Source organism: Salvia splendens, chromosome 7 (assembly GCF_004379255.2).
Source record: "Salvia splendens isolate huo1 chromosome 7, SspV2, whole genome shotgun sequence".
NCBI lineage: Eukaryota > Viridiplantae > Streptophyta > Magnoliopsida > Lamiales > Lamiaceae > Salvia > Salvia splendens.
In genome coordinates, this window is record NC_056038.1 from 8,000,121 (window position 1) to 8,016,330 (window position 16,210).

The 16,210-nt window shown below is 35.8% G+C and overlaps 2 protein-coding genes across 5 annotated transcripts; both read right to left on the reverse strand.

Moving 5' to 3' along the window:
- Positions 1-5,738: 5,738 nt before the first annotated feature.
- Positions 5,739-10,684, reverse strand: LOC121811253 (serine/threonine-protein kinase GRIK1-like). 4 transcript variants are annotated; one of them, XM_042212074.1, is made up of 13 exons: positions 10,408-10,684; positions 9,955-10,200; positions 9,426-9,806; positions 9,050-9,124; positions 8,919-8,963; positions 8,540-8,614; positions 8,058-8,145; positions 7,857-7,981; positions 6,851-6,946; positions 6,521-6,587; positions 6,324-6,439; positions 6,167-6,245; positions 5,739-6,074 (listed from the first exon to the last, which is right to left on the reverse strand). In XM_042212074.1, the coding sequence occupies exons 3-13, from the start codon at positions 9,738-9,740 to the stop codon at positions 5,917-5,919; spliced, it is 1,239 nt and encodes a 412-aa protein (XP_042068008.1). In that variant the 5' UTR covers positions 9,741-9,806; positions 9,955-10,200; positions 10,408-10,684; the 3' UTR covers positions 5,739-5,916. The 4 variants fall into 4 exon arrangements, with proteins under 4 accessions (XP_042068008.1, XP_042068006.1, XP_042068009.1 ...); XM_042212072.1 differs by having other exon boundaries at positions 9,927-10,200; positions 10,408-10,683; XM_042212075.1 differs by having other exon boundaries at positions 9,444-9,806; positions 9,927-10,200; positions 10,408-10,677.
- Positions 10,685-13,083: 2,399 nt separating this feature from the next.
- On the reverse strand, positions 13,084-14,543 carry LOC121741098. Its single transcript, XM_042133794.1, has 2 exons — positions 14,136-14,543; positions 13,084-13,990 (listed from the first exon to the last, which is right to left on the reverse strand). The coding sequence occupies exons 1-2, from the start codon at positions 14,461-14,463 to the stop codon at positions 13,260-13,262; spliced, it is 1,059 nt and encodes a 352-aa protein (XP_041989728.1). The 5' UTR covers positions 14,464-14,543; the 3' UTR covers positions 13,084-13,259.
- Positions 14,544-16,210: the final 1,667 nt, after the last annotated feature.

A 16,210-nucleotide genomic window follows, 5' to 3' on the forward strand; every position in this document is an offset into this window, starting at 1 on the left:
TTAAATTACTTCTTTCATCATATTGTAAATGATTGATTTATTTTGAAAATAGAATTTAAAATAATATTTATTAAGTTAAAATAAAATAAAAGAGATGAAACAAGAGTAAAGAAATAATTAATCAATTATAGTGGGACCAGATGGTGTACAAACTTTTAGATTTTGTGTAATTTTTTCAAATCCGCCCTTTTTCGATGAAATTTAGCAAATGGGACATGGCTCATGCACTATTATCATTCTCACACTCTCGCACAACAAGCCACCGGAACATGCCCGCTCGTAATTCGACAACGTGTTCAAAGATACCGGACGAGAGTTGCCGACTGGTCGACCAGCACGGAAGAAAGAATCCCATTATTGCTAACAATTCAAGATAACATGGATGAAGAAATATATATATATATAGTCTCATTATTCACAAATCTAGTCTTAAAGACCGAACTAGAGACCAAATTAGGGCCCTTAGATCTAGATTTTAATGGATGGGATTAAACCATGTCTCATGAATTTCGCTACTTCATTATATATGCAATATACTTCAAATTATGGGTATTTCGGTCAAATTACATCTAGGGTAAAAAAAAATCACCCCTGCTTCTCCTCATTCACGCTGCTCCTCTTCATTCTCATCTCCGCTCTTTTCTTCTTCAAATCGAAGAATACTTTTCCAAATTGAAGAATTCTTCTACTAATCGACGAATTTTCTACAACAAAACGACGAATCTTCTTCTACAAAGCGACGCTCATCTTCTACTCCAAATCGACTCTCATTTCTACTGCAAATCGACGCTCAAACGCTGTTTCTCTGCCAAAATCGACGACTCCAAAACTTCCTCTTCAAAATGGTTGATACTCGAAAATCTTCGACGGAAAATTCTGGCCACCAGTTGCGTTCCGGTCGAACTTCTGGTGAATGTAATACAACTTTGAAGCTTTTCAAAGATCTTACACTTAATTTACTTCATCTAATTCCTAACTTTGATTCTGATTTTTGTCAAAATAGTACAACAATATACTCAGAAGCATCCGGCTAAATCAAAGACGGTCAAACAAGCAACTCACAAGCTCGATGCAGATCCTGGAAACAAAATTCCAGATCCAGAAGGTAAAACCTAGGATTTAAATTTGTAAAATGAAGTAATAAAACATTATAATGAAGTAACGGACTCTAATTATGAACTACCTATTTCATGTATTGCATAGTTTTAGGATTTTTGGATTAATCTAAACTGCTGTGTTCTTTCGACATTAATATGAACTACATATTCTTTTTAATGAAGTAGTAAATTGATAAGATGAAGTAATAAATTATGATGATGAAGTAATATAAATGCTCTGTTTAAACAGTAGGGTTTATGACTGAAATGAAGTAATAAAACATTATAATGAAGTAAGTGACTCTAAAATTGAAGTAATAACAATTAATAATGAAGTAACATAGTATTCCAAGTGAACTAAGTGGATGATATGTTGTACATTAATTTATGTGTTTGTTATGTATAGGTAAAACTTCATCTGCACCCAAGAAGAATGCAAGTAGTGCTCCTCAAGTCCCTACTGAAATCCCTGCTACCAAAAGTAAAAAATGAATTTATATTTAATGTGCACTTAATGAAGTAACATAGTATTCCAAGTTAACTAACTATGATTGTGGATGATATGTTGTATATTAATTTGTGTGTTTGTTATGTATAGGTACAACTTCCTCTGCACCCAAAAAGAATGCAAGTAGTGCTCCTGAAATCCCTCACAACGAAGGTAAAAAAGTCTTCTTAAAGCATATATGCATGATATATTGAATTTATATGATTAAGTTAACTGCATATTAACTGAATTCAAATGAACTACATATTCTATTTTGTGAAGTAATAAATTTGTAAAATGAAGTAATGAAACATTATAATGAAATAACAGACTCTAATTATGAACTACCTATTTACTGTGTTGTATGAGTTTAGGGTTTTAGGATTGAACTTGACTTCTTTGTTGTTTGCACATACAAATGAACTACATATTCTTTTCAATGAAGTAGTAAATTGATAAGATGAAGTAATAAATTATGATGATGAAGTAATATAAATGCTCTGTTTAAACAATAGGGTTTATGACTGAAATGAAGTAATGAAGTAACAGAAAAATGAAGTAATATAAAGTGAAAATCATATTAAATGAGGTAACAGAGTATTCCAAGTCAACTTTCTATAATTGTATATGATATGTTGTACATTAATTTCTGTGTTTGTTATTTATAGGTAAAACTTCCTCCTCACCCAAGAAGAATGTAAGTAGTGCTCCTCAAGTCCCTACTGAAATCCCTGCTACCAAAAGTAAGCTGGTTCATTCAAATTCTCGCCTTTGTTCCTGCGCTACTTCTTCTTCTCCAAATATCCAAATCGATTCATCTCACTCTAGCCGATTCATCTCACTCCAATCGGTTCATCATCAACTGAAATCGAATTAGCATCTTCATCTCAGTAATCGATTCAACATCTTCATGACAGTTGAAATCGATTCAACATCTTCATCTCAGTAATCTCCAAATCTCAAAATCTCCAGCCGATTCATCTCACTCCAATCGATTTCATATGTTGAAATCGATTTCACCAACGATTCAACATCTCGAGTCGCCGAGTTCAACATCTATAGCCACAGAGTTCGATATCTACAGCCGACGAGTTCAAATCTGATGAGGATTCAAAAATGACTCAAACACTCAGCTCGTCTGCATTAGGTAATACACTGTTTTGAAGCTTTGCATAGTTCAAAATTTTAATTTACTTCATCTATTTGTAAATTGGTTTATGATTTTTGTCTTATAAGTTTATCAAGCAGAGCGGAGGAAGGTCAACATAAGCTTCAAATATACTCATAGGCCGATGACCAAATCACAACCGGTCGAGAAAGCAAATCCCGAGGAAAGATCCTCTACTGGTCGGTCGGAAGCAAATATTGCAAGTCAAATCCCTCAACGGAAGGTAAAATTGAAGTGATACTCTAGTTGTTATGAAGTAGTAAATTCATGGAATGAAGTTAACTGTGTTTTATGAATTTTATTAACTGTGCTGTATGAACAACTTAACTGTATTATACGTTATTTTTTGAAGCATTAAACATGAATGAACTAAATAACCTATTTGATGAAGTTATAACCTCACGTAATGGAGGAAAGTTCGTCTGATGTTCGTTTAAATTTTATTAACTGTGTTGTATGCATATTTTGCTAAGAAATAGCATTGAATGAACTAACTAACCTATTTGATGAAGTAGTATTAATAGGATGAAGTAATTGTGTTGTATGCATATTTTGTGAAGAAATAATAGTTGAATGAACCAATTCAGTTATTTGATGAAGTAATATAAACTGACCTGTTTTGTATGTATATATAGCTGTGAATTATACTTTTAATGAACTAAAGAACCTAAATCATGAAGTTCCAAACTATTTTAATGATGTAATATAAACTATGTTTCAAATGTTGAATTGTTGTTATGTGTTCCTCCAACTCACAGCTGGGTGAGAAATAAAATTTGAGGAGCGAGATGAAGCGTTTCGGGAGATGTAGTTGAGGCACGGTGACATGATGATGAGGACATTTGTGCATTCCGTCCCCATGCCTAACAAATGGGTGTTGCCCAGAATCACGGCTCAGTCCATTGAGATGTGTTTGTGTGTCAATTTTGGATGATTTCTTGTATTGGACAAGTTTGTGTTTTTTCCTTTTTTGTGATGGAGAGTTTGTATTGGTTATGGGGTTTATATAATGAGGATGACGTGGTTTACAACTTTCACCTACTGTGTGAATAATTGACTATTTTAGAGAAAATTCAAACGATTTTAGTTCACGCACAATAATAAACTACTATAATGAAGTAATAAACTACTGCAATGAAGTAATGAACCTACGGGGATGAATAATAGGTAGGTTCAGTCTTGACATACGAATACGTTATAATAAAGAATAAAAATTTCATTAATAAAATAATTAAAAGTTCACGCAGTCTATTTGATTTAAAGTTTGCCAAATATTTAAATAAATTCAAATTCAAAGTGTAATGAAGTAATAAACAATAAGAATGAAGTAAATACCTACTGGAATTAAGTACGAAACATACTGAAATGAAATAATTTACTATAAGGAAATAAGCACAATTCTTGAATCACGCCGATCAACCTCGCCGTTTGGCACATTTACGGCGTTGCTTGGATATATCCTTTATTTCTTTCTCAAGGCGTAAACTTTTCGACTACTGCAAACCTTGGTGCTGACGACATTAGGAGGATGGACTTTTATTTCACTAGCACTTGCGAGCCATAGAAATTCTAAATCGTCTTTCAAGCCATAGAAATTCTAAATCATCATTCTCTCGTCACTTACGGACAAGACAGCCCCCTCGCAAAGCACTTCTTTTTCCATTCAGCAATGATATATTTAAATGTACGTATTTGATCAATATTGCCCTCAATAAGCTGAGCGACATTGTAAAAATCTGCTTGCAAATCATTAATGCTAGCCTCATCCACCACAACAATAATAACAAAAATCACCATTCAATCATAATTTAAGTTCATTCATCCATGTTATTACTTCATTTATAAAGGTAATTTAGTTAATCATAAGTACAACCGATCACGTATTTATGCATACAATATACTTTATATTATCATTTCATACTAATCGGCATTTGTTCATTGAACATGTTATTAATTCATTCAACTAGATATTTGGTTCATATTAACTATAGCTATACACAAACTTATGCATACAACACAGTTAAGTTCACGTTACTTCATTCAACCTGCGGATTACTTCATTCAGCCAAACTGTTACTTCATTATAGATTTGTTTATACAACAAACATGAAAAAATTGAAAAAATATCCACCAACAAGGTTCAACAAGAGATTGTTCATCAATGTTAAAAACATATATCAGATTCAGAATTGGCTATAATTGGCTAGGATTCAAAATTCTAAATTGGCTAGAATTGGCTAGGATTTCAGAATTCAGGCTAAAAACTTACCACTATTAAAATAACATCCAATTTGGCTAGAATTCAGAATTAAAAAAACTAAATCAGGATTTCAAACAAAAGCCCAAGCATTTGAGAGAGAGAGATAGCAAAATTCTAACGGAATTCACCAAATCCCACCGTTGATGCCGCCGCTGTAGTACTACTTCACCGGCGGAGGCAAATCCTCCGGCGGCGGATCGAGATCGAGGCTCCACATCCACCGCAGAATTTGTCGGTGTCATTCCTACTACATCAAGATGCTGACGAATTTCACTTGTGGAATTCTCCATGGATGAGATTTAGAATATTGCGAAAACTGAGGCAGATCGCGATTGAGGCCATTATCCGGCGATCGTGAATTGAGGCAACACAATTGTCCGGCGATGGAGATAAATGGAGATTAAAGGTGATTGCGAGAAGGAGATTGCGAGAAGGAGATCGATGAAGATTGAATAAGAGATTGGCGATCGAAGAATTGAGAGAAAATTTGAGGAAACACGTATTTTAGTATTTTATGTTTGTTAATAAATTGATTTCCCAAAATACCCTTCAACAAGTTTTTTAGGGATAAAATAATGAAATAATGGTAAATTAATCCTAACCACAAGATTAAGAAGATGGATGGCCCTAATTTGGTCTCTAGTTCGGTCTTTAAGATTGGTTCGACATTGATCACAACTCTCTATATATATATATTTTCTATCAGAAAAAGGTGTCAAGTTTCTCTCACATCAAAGTACCAACCTTATATAAGTGTTTTTCACCGGTTTAACTCTCTTCAAATGCCTCTTTCTACTCATTTCTTGTACAAGCTGATTTTGGTTTTGTCCAGTAATCATACAATGGAAGAGAAATCCCACAGTGCCTAAATTCTACAATAAACAAGATCTAATCAGCACATCAGCTATGAGTTGGTGTCCTCTCCTCTCTCCTCAGAGGCTGCCTCTGCTGCCTGCAGCCTACCGTACTTGCACCAACACAAGTGGTAAGGCATTGGCCCATCGTCTCTAACGACCCAGGGATGACAGGCAACAGCCTCCAGTGTTATCCTCTGCTTTGGATCTGCATATCAAAGTGATAAGTTGGAAAGAAGAGAGAGATTTGATTATCCATAAGTGTCCAAGAATATGAAAATGGAACCGAAGCTGACTAACCTTTGCAAAGAAGACCCTCGAGTAGGTCTCTCAATAGGGGATTCATGTCATCAGGAAGCAACAACGGGTTATTCACTATCTGAAAGAGGCAACATTTGAAGTTAGAAAAACAGACTGATTAGAGACATATCAATATTGAAGCAAGACACTCATGCACCTTGTCATAGGTGTCTTGGAGAGTCTCCCCTAGAAATGGGTAGTTCCCCATAATATAACAGTACAACGTAACTCCAACCGCCCAAGTGTCAGCAAGTCTTCCACTATAGGTTACACCTAATTTTACAAGAAAGGTAGATTGGTTACAATAAGATGGAAAAAACATCTAGTATCAAGATTATTTTTAAAAAGACAGACCTAAGCAGCACTCGGGCGCTGTAAATACAGGAGTTCCAGGAGAACGACGGAGCTCATCATTATCATCCTATGGACAAAAGTTACTTGTTAATTCTATAGGTAATGAAACCAGAAATTAGTGAGTACATACTAACATCAAATATTTAAGAAACTTTATTCAACAATTGTGATAATCAATAGTGTGTAAATGACTCAACATGTTCATACTTCTATTCTTGCAAAAAATTAAAAATATGAAACATGTTTATTCATGGATCCAAGTGATGAAAATCATAATACTCCGTATATAAATAATGAAGCCAATGAAGGCTGCTAGTAACATTCTCTTACCTCAGCAACCTGGCTGACGCTGAAGTCACCAATCTTAACTGTGCCAAAACTAGTAATTAATAAATTATCAGGTTTAATGTCTCCATGCACTATGTTCTGTCAGATCAAACAGTAAAATAACATGTCAGTTAATTCAGGTAACCACACATGAAAAAATAGAATAAATAAAAGCCTATAAAAACAATTTCTAAGTGAAGTTTTAAAGACATAACACATCCTCATTTAATACAAGCCTTATACAAGGACATCATATATATTAGAAGTCTCATTTCACTTTTACTATTTCTGGAAAGTAGATCCCACATTCCACTCATTTTTTCTACCACTTTTATTTACAAAGTCAAACAATTTGTTAAAACCCGCACCGGTAAAAAATGATACTTCTAATGGGAACCGATGGAGTAACAACATAGTTACCTTTTAAAGAAAAAGGAAGAGTAACAACTAACCCAAGTGGGAAGAGTTGAGGGGAGAAGTCATAATGCACACATTATGAGAAGAGTTAATTGCATACAGAACTGAAGGCAAAGTATGCTAGCAATTTCCAATTGATGTGGAGTACAAAGACTCAACTAATTTTTCAATTTTTGTTTTATGCACAAGATCAAAATAAGTGAAACCTTCTTTGTATATAAGATCAATAGGAGTCGTAACAATTAACATCTTGCATGAGGTTGATGAATATCACCATGGCTTTAGACTAACAAAAAAGTTGATACTGATAAATAGTAAAAACATTAAGGAGTTTCTTGTTTATATTGATCTCTTACGGTCTACAAAATAATCTGACAGACGGTAAAAGAGGTTAAATAAAATATATGAAAAAATCACATATTTTAGGAATCACTGCTATATTATGATGCCAAATTACACACTATTTTACAACTCAAGATGCATAAACAGTGTCACGTAATATACTATAACAGTTGAGAAGTGGAAAATTAGGGGTTCAGAAGTGAATCCGATCTAATTATGAATATTGTAAGAAGTGGCATTAGTAACATACATGAGCATGAAGATACATCAATCCAGAAACTACGTCACGTAAGTACTTCCGTGCAGTATCTTCTCCTAGAGCACATGAAGGACCAGTATCCTCACAAATCCATTTTTCTTCCACATATTCAAGAACTGAACCAAATTGTTATGAGGTCAAGTTATAGAAGTCAAGTTAGAATAGCAATAAAATAAAGTAATGACAGAATACCCATATAGAAGTGATCTGTTATTGGGTCATCTATAACTTCCACCAGATTGACTATATTAGGATGACTCAACACTTTCATGATTAAGACCTGAAAACATATGATTATAAGTATGAACAAACAACTAAGATGGAACAAGCAGATCATGGCCATAAATTAAAGGAATGGGATGATCAACTACATGTTCAAAATTATCTGCAGCAATAAAGATAAAAATAAACAACCATTATTAAAGCATAGTCAAAATTAAATAAAGAGATGTGAATTGATTGAGTAAAAACATGGGCATCACATGTCATAATGAAAACATTATTTTGATGATTTAGCATTATGTAACTAGTTAATGGTCTCGTAAGCAAACACTATAGATGCAGATTTGAAGATTTTTTTAAACCGAAAGCATGCAAAATATTCTATAATATAGGACTAGAAAAAAAAGGGGGAAAACAGCAAAATCTGGTGGCCAAAATAAAGTATCAAATACCTCACGATAAACATCAGTCATGGCAGTCTCAGAAGGCGCAACTTGTAGCTTCAACAAATGAGATTTGTGAAAGGCCTGTTCACATGGATTGAGTATAGTTGGTAATGATATAAATTAGTAGGAATTTTTTAAAAAGATTTTTATTTTGCAAAAGGGCATTAATAACGGCTCAAGCAACAAGTCTTGCTTTTGCTAGAATGGCCATGGGTTCAATACCAGCAACAAAACATCCAAAACTATAGTAATTCTGTAAGCAGAAGGTCAAATATTCCCCCAATAAAACCCAATGGCAGAGAACCATTTTAACAACCAAAACTTCAAGGATTTAGTAGTTGATACAAACATCTATTGGGTTAAAAAACATGACAGAAGATATTACCTTTATGGCATAATGTTGTCCATCAACACGGCTTCGATAGAGAACCTAAACATTCCCGAAGAGGTAAGATTGCATGTTACATTTCCAAAAACCAAATACATATTGTAAAATACCTAGAGCAAAATACTCACCACTTTCCCATAGCTGCCAGAACCAATCTTATGTTCACGCACATATTCATTGATTGTCTTGTTCCCATCATCATCCTGCCATAATGATAGTCAATACCGTTTGGAACACTACTCATTCTATTAAAGAAAGTCTTTTTCACGAAGACTTGACTAGCATTACTTCATGCAGCACGCATGACACACAATATTTTTGTTATCAAGTTTCTAAACTTTTACTCCCTAGGGGAACAGAGATATTGCTTCACATGGTAGCATTTCAAGTTATGAAGCTTTCATACCCTCATATCGTAAGAAAAAGTGAACGAACAATTTCCAATGAGCACATTACAAGAATTAGTCTCCGCTACAAATAAACCTTTTGCTTATGCACACATACATATTTTCTACAACTCACTTGGGAGCGTAGCAAAGTATTGGTTTCCTTAACAGGGAACTCCCTGCAAACCAATCCATTTTCCAGCAGGGACATCAAGATCTCCTCAGAGCGCTTTCTTGGGCTTAGGAAATCATATTCATCTGGGATACCAGTTTCCGTCATATCTCCATTATAGAAATCGTCATCCTCATCTTCTACATCATCATCATCATCCAACAAGGACTCCTGTGAAGTACTGTGGGGCATCCCCCTACAGGGTCTCTCTGCCTTCTTTGGCTTCTTCGAAGAGAAACCAAAACACCCACAACAGTCCATTTGCAATAACAACAGTCTAGCCCGAATTTAAATTAAATTGAAAACTAATAAACTCGATAGTCAAACCTGCAGAAATAGGGAAAGGGTATCAAAAATCAAAACTTGACATGTTGCTTAAATGACCTCAGATTTAGAAATGAAACAGGAAAGCACTTTAATTCAAATTGTAGAAGTTGTGCCATTAACCTTTTGAATAAAAATTTCGAAGGCTTGCCTTTTCTTCTGTGTATATGAAATATTGAAGTGGGTATCGATGAGGCGATCAGCTATGCTATTCCAGAGGATGCCATTCAGAGAAATGAAAGAAACAGTTAATGGAGCCAATCCCATTGCAATTCAAAGCCAACATAGCAAAGTATCCAGCTCAATTATTCTCATGAGTTACAAAACAAGAAAACTAGTGCGGGCTTAGCCCTCAATTTCTGCCTTGTTGTGCCAGCGAATCCTTGACCTTTATTCTCTTCAAAGAAAAATTAAAAGCAAAACTTTAATTAAAAAAAGTAATAGTCGTACAACAAGAATAATCTAATTAAATTCAGGCCAAATTAAGGAAAGGACAAAGGAGTCGTATCCAGATATCCACAAAACGACACCCACACAAAATTAAATAGCCTGAAACCCAATTATCATTGGAAATTTAACTCTCTTTTCAATTGCCGATTTGTACCTGTGCTGTATCCAACAAAAAGAAACCCTAACCCAGAACAATCTAATTCTACCAAAAAATATGATATTTTTTGTCTTGTTTTCAATAAGGGGCTTACGAAAATGCCAGATGTTATTACAGTTTTGTGGTTATTTCACGATAAATTCAACTGGTACGAGGTCATAGGAGGGAGAGATATGTGTGGATAGAAAGTTTAGGATGGGAATTGTTACATCAGAAAAATTGAAAAAATAAAATAAAGTTTGGCATCTGATAATAAGAGGATGTTTAAATGCAATGTTATGGTAGATTAGCGAGTGAGTGGGTTGGAAAATGATTAGTTGATTGCAAACAGCTTTAATGGAAATTAGTTTGATTTCCTTTTTACCTTCTAACAATCTGTCCCTCCCAAACATTGATGCGTCTATATTAAATCTCTATCATGCTCTACTTTCAACATTGTTGTTTTCACTACACAAATATGTCATTCCTATGTTACAAAAATATCTCTATCTATTTTTATTTTTTTACAGAATAAATCCATAATTTACCTATGTATTTTTTACACCTTTGAATAAAAACGGACAGAATTTAGCAATGTATTTTTTCCTTGACAAACCGTTTCTAAAAGCATTTGCTGGCAAATCCACATGTGTGGCGATTTTTAGTAAAAATCTCAAATACTATGAGGTGTCCTAACAAACTAACTAACATGATTTTTGAAACTTTATCTATATCACTCACTTACTTTGCCAATGAGACCCAATTCAAATGAACTTGAACTCTTCTCGAGTGATTCTAGGTTCAGTATCACGCCTATATGTAAGAGTTCCAATTTCTTAAAGACCATTTACGGTCCTAAATATATTCCCGATTAACATTTTTTATCCATAACATAAAATTTCTTACTTACTTTCGTGTTCTTAATTTATTGATTTGTTCCATTTTGCCTGATTTTGATGTCATTCAGTATTACGTCTATATGTATGCATTTTTAGAGAATTGTAATTTCTTAAAGACTAAAGAGCATATGGTCCTAAATATGTCTATTTAACAATTTTGATCCAAAGCATAAATTTGATAGATACCCGAGGGAATATGATGGGTTGGTAACTTGGTATAGAACTTTAAACTTTCTTCTATATAGCTATATAATATATGTGCAATGATCAGTATTATGAAATCAACCATCCTCTTCACACACTGGTAATTCTGTCGAATATAATATGTTTATGATTACGAGAAAGTGTTTAGTTGCTACCTAACCATTGGATTTGACTTCAAACAATAGTGTTTTCAAATGTGAAAATGATTGGGCCTCTTCTTATTTCTTCAGTTGGCATCTGCATTTTATAAAATAAATAATCTAGCGCAATATGTTTCTAATAAGTTTCATTTGATGCATAGCTTCTCATTTTAACATCAATTTCTATATGATACCCCAGGAAGCAGCTGTAGCTGAAAAGAAGGTCATTGTTGCAGGGAACGTTGCTAGCAACTGCTTTCATCCAGAGTTAACTGCAAATACCAGATGGTCTGTTTTGTGCTTTGTGTTCTTCTGCATTTAACTAATCAGTAGCTTGACCGTACAATTTCACAGCTATTTCTTGAAGATGCTGGATGGAGACAGCCAAGAAGCATCAAGTAGCACGGCATTGTCCTCCCACAATCTAAGCCTCCCTGATCCACCAAAGTATGAGCTCCCGATCATTCATTCCTAAAAAGGTGCGTGTCTGTTTCTGATACGAGTATATCTACGGAATATTCTCATATCTCTATTATTTCATATATTATTGATTTAGTGTATCTTTCCTATTTCTTGATCACTAAGTTAGGTTATTAGGGAGTATTATAAATAGAAGTCTTTGTTATCTTTTGAATTAATCATTGAAGAAATATAATTTATCTTTTTTATCGCCTTTTACTTTTCTCTGTAATTTACTTTATCAAAAACCCTAGTTGAACGATAGTTAGTTGCTCGACGGGAGGATCCCGCGAACGAACCAACATCTTCTCCGCGATCTCTCGCAGTTATCTCTCGATACGAGTTTACTTGTATCATCTAGTGCTTTCATTGAGAGTCCAAACGGCTCGGAGTGGTGGCCGGACAATGAACTCGCCGTGACCAACGAGTACGTTTGGGGCTGACTCGGAGTGGTGACCCACGGAGTGGTGGCCGGGCAAAGAATCCGCCGTGACCAACGAGAACTCGAAGTGGTGGACCACGGAGTGGTGGCCTGGTAAAGAACCAGCCGTGACCAACGAGGACGTTGGCCCTCAAAGGAGGGTCGAATGTTACGGACTCAATTCCCACATCGGTTGTGAGAACAACTGATGTGGGGTATATAGACTAAATGTGCCCTCTCTCCTAATAGGCTAGTCTTTTGGGATGAGTTCTCCCGTTTGGTCTGTATCAGTTTCCTTGTCAAATTTGTCGAAGATAGACCGTGCCCAGGCTCACCGCCACAAAATATCTCTCTCTTTGTAAATTGTTTTAGTAGTTTATATTGATCGGCTTAAGGATGATTTTACAAGTAGTTCATTGCGCTCTCAAATAGCAATCTTTACTATTTTTCACACCAAGAAGCTCCACAAACATCTATGCGGAATTTGACCCTTTCTGGAAATCTAATCTCCTGTTTTATTGTACATGCTTAACTCAAATTCTCAATCAAATAACTTTATTATTCCCATGTAAATAAATAGCATTCTGGGCCATGTATATACACACAAATAAGAAATACGTTGCTATTTATGCAACAATTATTGTACATCAAACTCAGAAACAAACACAACAATCAACCAAGCAAACACAGCTTGTTATCCAAACAAATTACAAAAATTCACACAATTTATTTATATGCCACAACCAATCATGCTACTTCAACAAGTGGTGATGAAGAAGGTCTGGAGAAAATGCAGAGTTTGCAGCAAGGCGAGTACAACGACTGCACATAGTACTTATCCTCGCCTCCGACGACCGGCATCAGCACCCCCTTCTTGGCCGGGCTAACATACCCAGGCCGGTACGTAATTCCAAGGATGCCATCGACACGATCAGACAAATTTGCAAACCTAAACTGTGTCTCAAGATGCGCGAACGCATCGTTGCTAGACAGCTGGTAGTTATGAACCCTATTTTCCTCCTCGCCGATAGGGGTAACCCTAATGTCAATCTCCACCAGCCCCGCCACCGTCACTCTCACTGTGTTGACATCGTCAGTCCTCTCAACCACCACCTCTCTCCCGCTCTCGCTGCTGGTCCTCCACTCAGCATCCCCCTCTGTGGGGACGGCCACGGACTGGCCGTCCCACTTGACAGCCAGTGCGTCAGTCCGGTCGTCCCAGTGGGCGACCTTCTTGGCCGCGATCACGAGGGTGTGGGCATCGAACATGACAGAGAGCGCCTGCACCCACGTGTAGTCACGGGTCCGCCCCGCCGGCCTGGCACCAATGAGGTGCGCATTGATGTGGAGGTTGTGGTCTGAGACGATGGCGAAGTCGCTGCCCTTGGAACCATGGAAGTAGAACATGACTCCGTCCCCACCAACAAAGCGCGGGTCGTAGCATAGCGCACCGAAGCCGTTGCACTTAGGCCTCCTCCCTAACGTAGGAGTTTGATAAAATAAAAAAAATATGAGTATTTTTTTTTAAAATATAAATGACTGGATTACCCCTACTCATTATCTGTCCACTTATTTATAGGATTATTACTAATTTGTCGATGTGGGACAAGAAATAAGACGTACATTTGCAGGTGATCTCGCACTTGCTGCTGCAGTCGACGAAGCAGCCTTTGTTCTTTTTATTCTTCTTGGGCTTCCGCTGGGGGCACTCGGGCGGACAGGTGAGGGTCTTGTAGTGGCATTTGCCTCTTGCGTGGCAGAAGGCGCGTTCCTGGTTGGTCTTGGGCAGCGGCTCAAGCATTTCGTAGTTGGTTGTGGCCGCGTCGTTAGGAGGCTTCTTCTGCTTGTTAGCATTGTTGCCGCTGTTGCCTTGGGCCGCCGCAGCTGAGATGAAGATGAAGATGAAGAGGAGGAGGAGGGCCACCGGAAAGTAGAGCTTCCTCGCTTCCATTTTTCAAGTAGTAGTAGTAATTAAGAGAGCTTTATGTTTTGTGAAATGATCAATTAATGGAATCATTTATAGGTTGGAGATAAATGGGCGTGGGTTTCGGCTTAAGTAATGATGATATTTAGTTGATGCTATTCTATTAGAGAAATACAGTGGTTTCCTGGTTGGCTTTGATTAATTGTCTTTCAATCTTCATAAAACACACTATTAAAACATGTTCTTGCATAAAAGTCTTGGTTGGGTTTCTTACGTAACTTTGTATTTGCTTCATAATGCAACATTTCATTCGTAAGATCAATTTCAGCCAACGCTACAATTTGGAACTTCTCATTAAATTTTTATTGTCTCTCTCATTAAATAAGATTGTCTGATCACATGAAACCAAAAGATGAGACTTTAAGTAATACAGCAAGCTTTATGTCGGTGGCGTTAATTAAGTTATGAAGCACTTAAGAAAATGTGCAGAGGAGAGGAGGAGATCTGAGATAGGAAATCGAAACAGCATTTACTTTTGGATTGATGCATCTCTACGACAAAGTTTTGCATGTCAAAACAAAATGTGTTATGTGTGTTTGACCATGTCCATGTGAATAAATAAAATCTACGGCCTTCTTTTACTTTCGATTGCTTTTATAGGGCAAAAGTAGTCTCCTAGTATAGTACCTAAGTAATTAATGTCGGTATTATATGAGAAATTGGAGTGTGCGTGCGACTATAGATTTAAATTTTGCTCCAATCTAACAAACTTGTCTGCAATTTCATTTTAAAACCAAACTGAACGCGTCCGAAATATTCAAAATTTAGGATAAAAAACGGGTTATTTGAATATAAATATATGAACTTTAAAATTTGAATATAAATACATGGACTTTTGATTTTTCTGATTTTTTCCCAGATCTAAAATCAAAATACATGTGGCAAATTAAAGCTTATATGGCAATTAAAACTACACCAATGTATTTATATATATATATATATATATATATAGGGATGTATTCATTTCCTTTTCCTATATTTCCTCCTTTTTCCTTCTTAATATCAGCCATTAGATTAGAGAAATGGACGGTCAAGATCAACATTGGGTAATTAATCCCGTGTTGCATTATTTGTCCTATTTTGTGCATTATGAGGGTACAATAGTAATCTAATAATGGCTGGAAACCGCTACGAATAATGCACCACATGGTCACGAGTAATGCATATAATTGCCTATATAATGCACAATATGTGAACTGCAATGCATACGAACAAGATGTGCTGTGTTATGATGTTTGACACACGTTTCTTGTTTCCCTAAGGGTTTAATAAGCTTAGGGGCTAGGGTATAGTACGTAGACATGTATGTAATCTTCACATGGTAACGAGTAATGGATATAATTGACTATATAATGCACAATTTGTGAACTGCAATGCATACGAACAAGATGTGATGTGTTATGATGTTTGACACACGTTTCTTGTTTCCCCTAAGGGTTTAATAAGCTTAGGGGCTAGGGTATAGTACGTACGCATTAATAACAAATTATAAAACGATACGAATAATTCACCAAATTGTCACGAGTAATGGATGTTATTAACTATATAATGCACAATATGTGAACTGCAATGCATACGAATAAGATGTACCATGTTATGATGTTTGACACACGTTTCTTGTTTCCCCTAAGAGTTTAATAAGCTTAGGGGCTAGGGTATAGTACGTAGACATTACTAAATGCACGTATGTAATCTTCAATCCGTTGATTAACCC

What these genes read in the sequence shown, in the direction of transcription:
- LOC121811253 (XM_042212074.1), bottom strand. Translation starts at nt 9,740, where the DNA reads ATGGACTGTTGTGGGTGTTTTGGTTTCTCTTCGAAGAAGCCAAAGAAG. An exon ending in AACAGATCACTTCTATATGG is followed by an intron (nt 7,982 to 8,057) that starts GTATTCTGTCAT and finishes AATTTGGTTCAG; the next exon opens with TTCTTGAATATGTGGAAGAA. An exon ending in TGATGTATCTTCATGCTCAT is followed by an intron (nt 6,947 to 7,856) that starts GTATGTTACTAA and finishes TTGATCTGACAG; the next exon opens with AACATAGTGCATGGAGACAT.
- LOC121741098 (XM_042133794.1), bottom strand. Translation starts at nt 14,463, where the DNA reads ATGGAAGCGAGGAAGCTCTACTTTCCGGTGGCCCTCCTCCTCCTCTTC. An exon ending in GTGCGAGATCACCTGCAAAT is followed by an intron (nt 13,991 to 14,135) that starts GTACGTCTTATT and finishes CTCCTACGTTAG; the next exon opens with GGAGGAGGCCTAAGTGCAAC.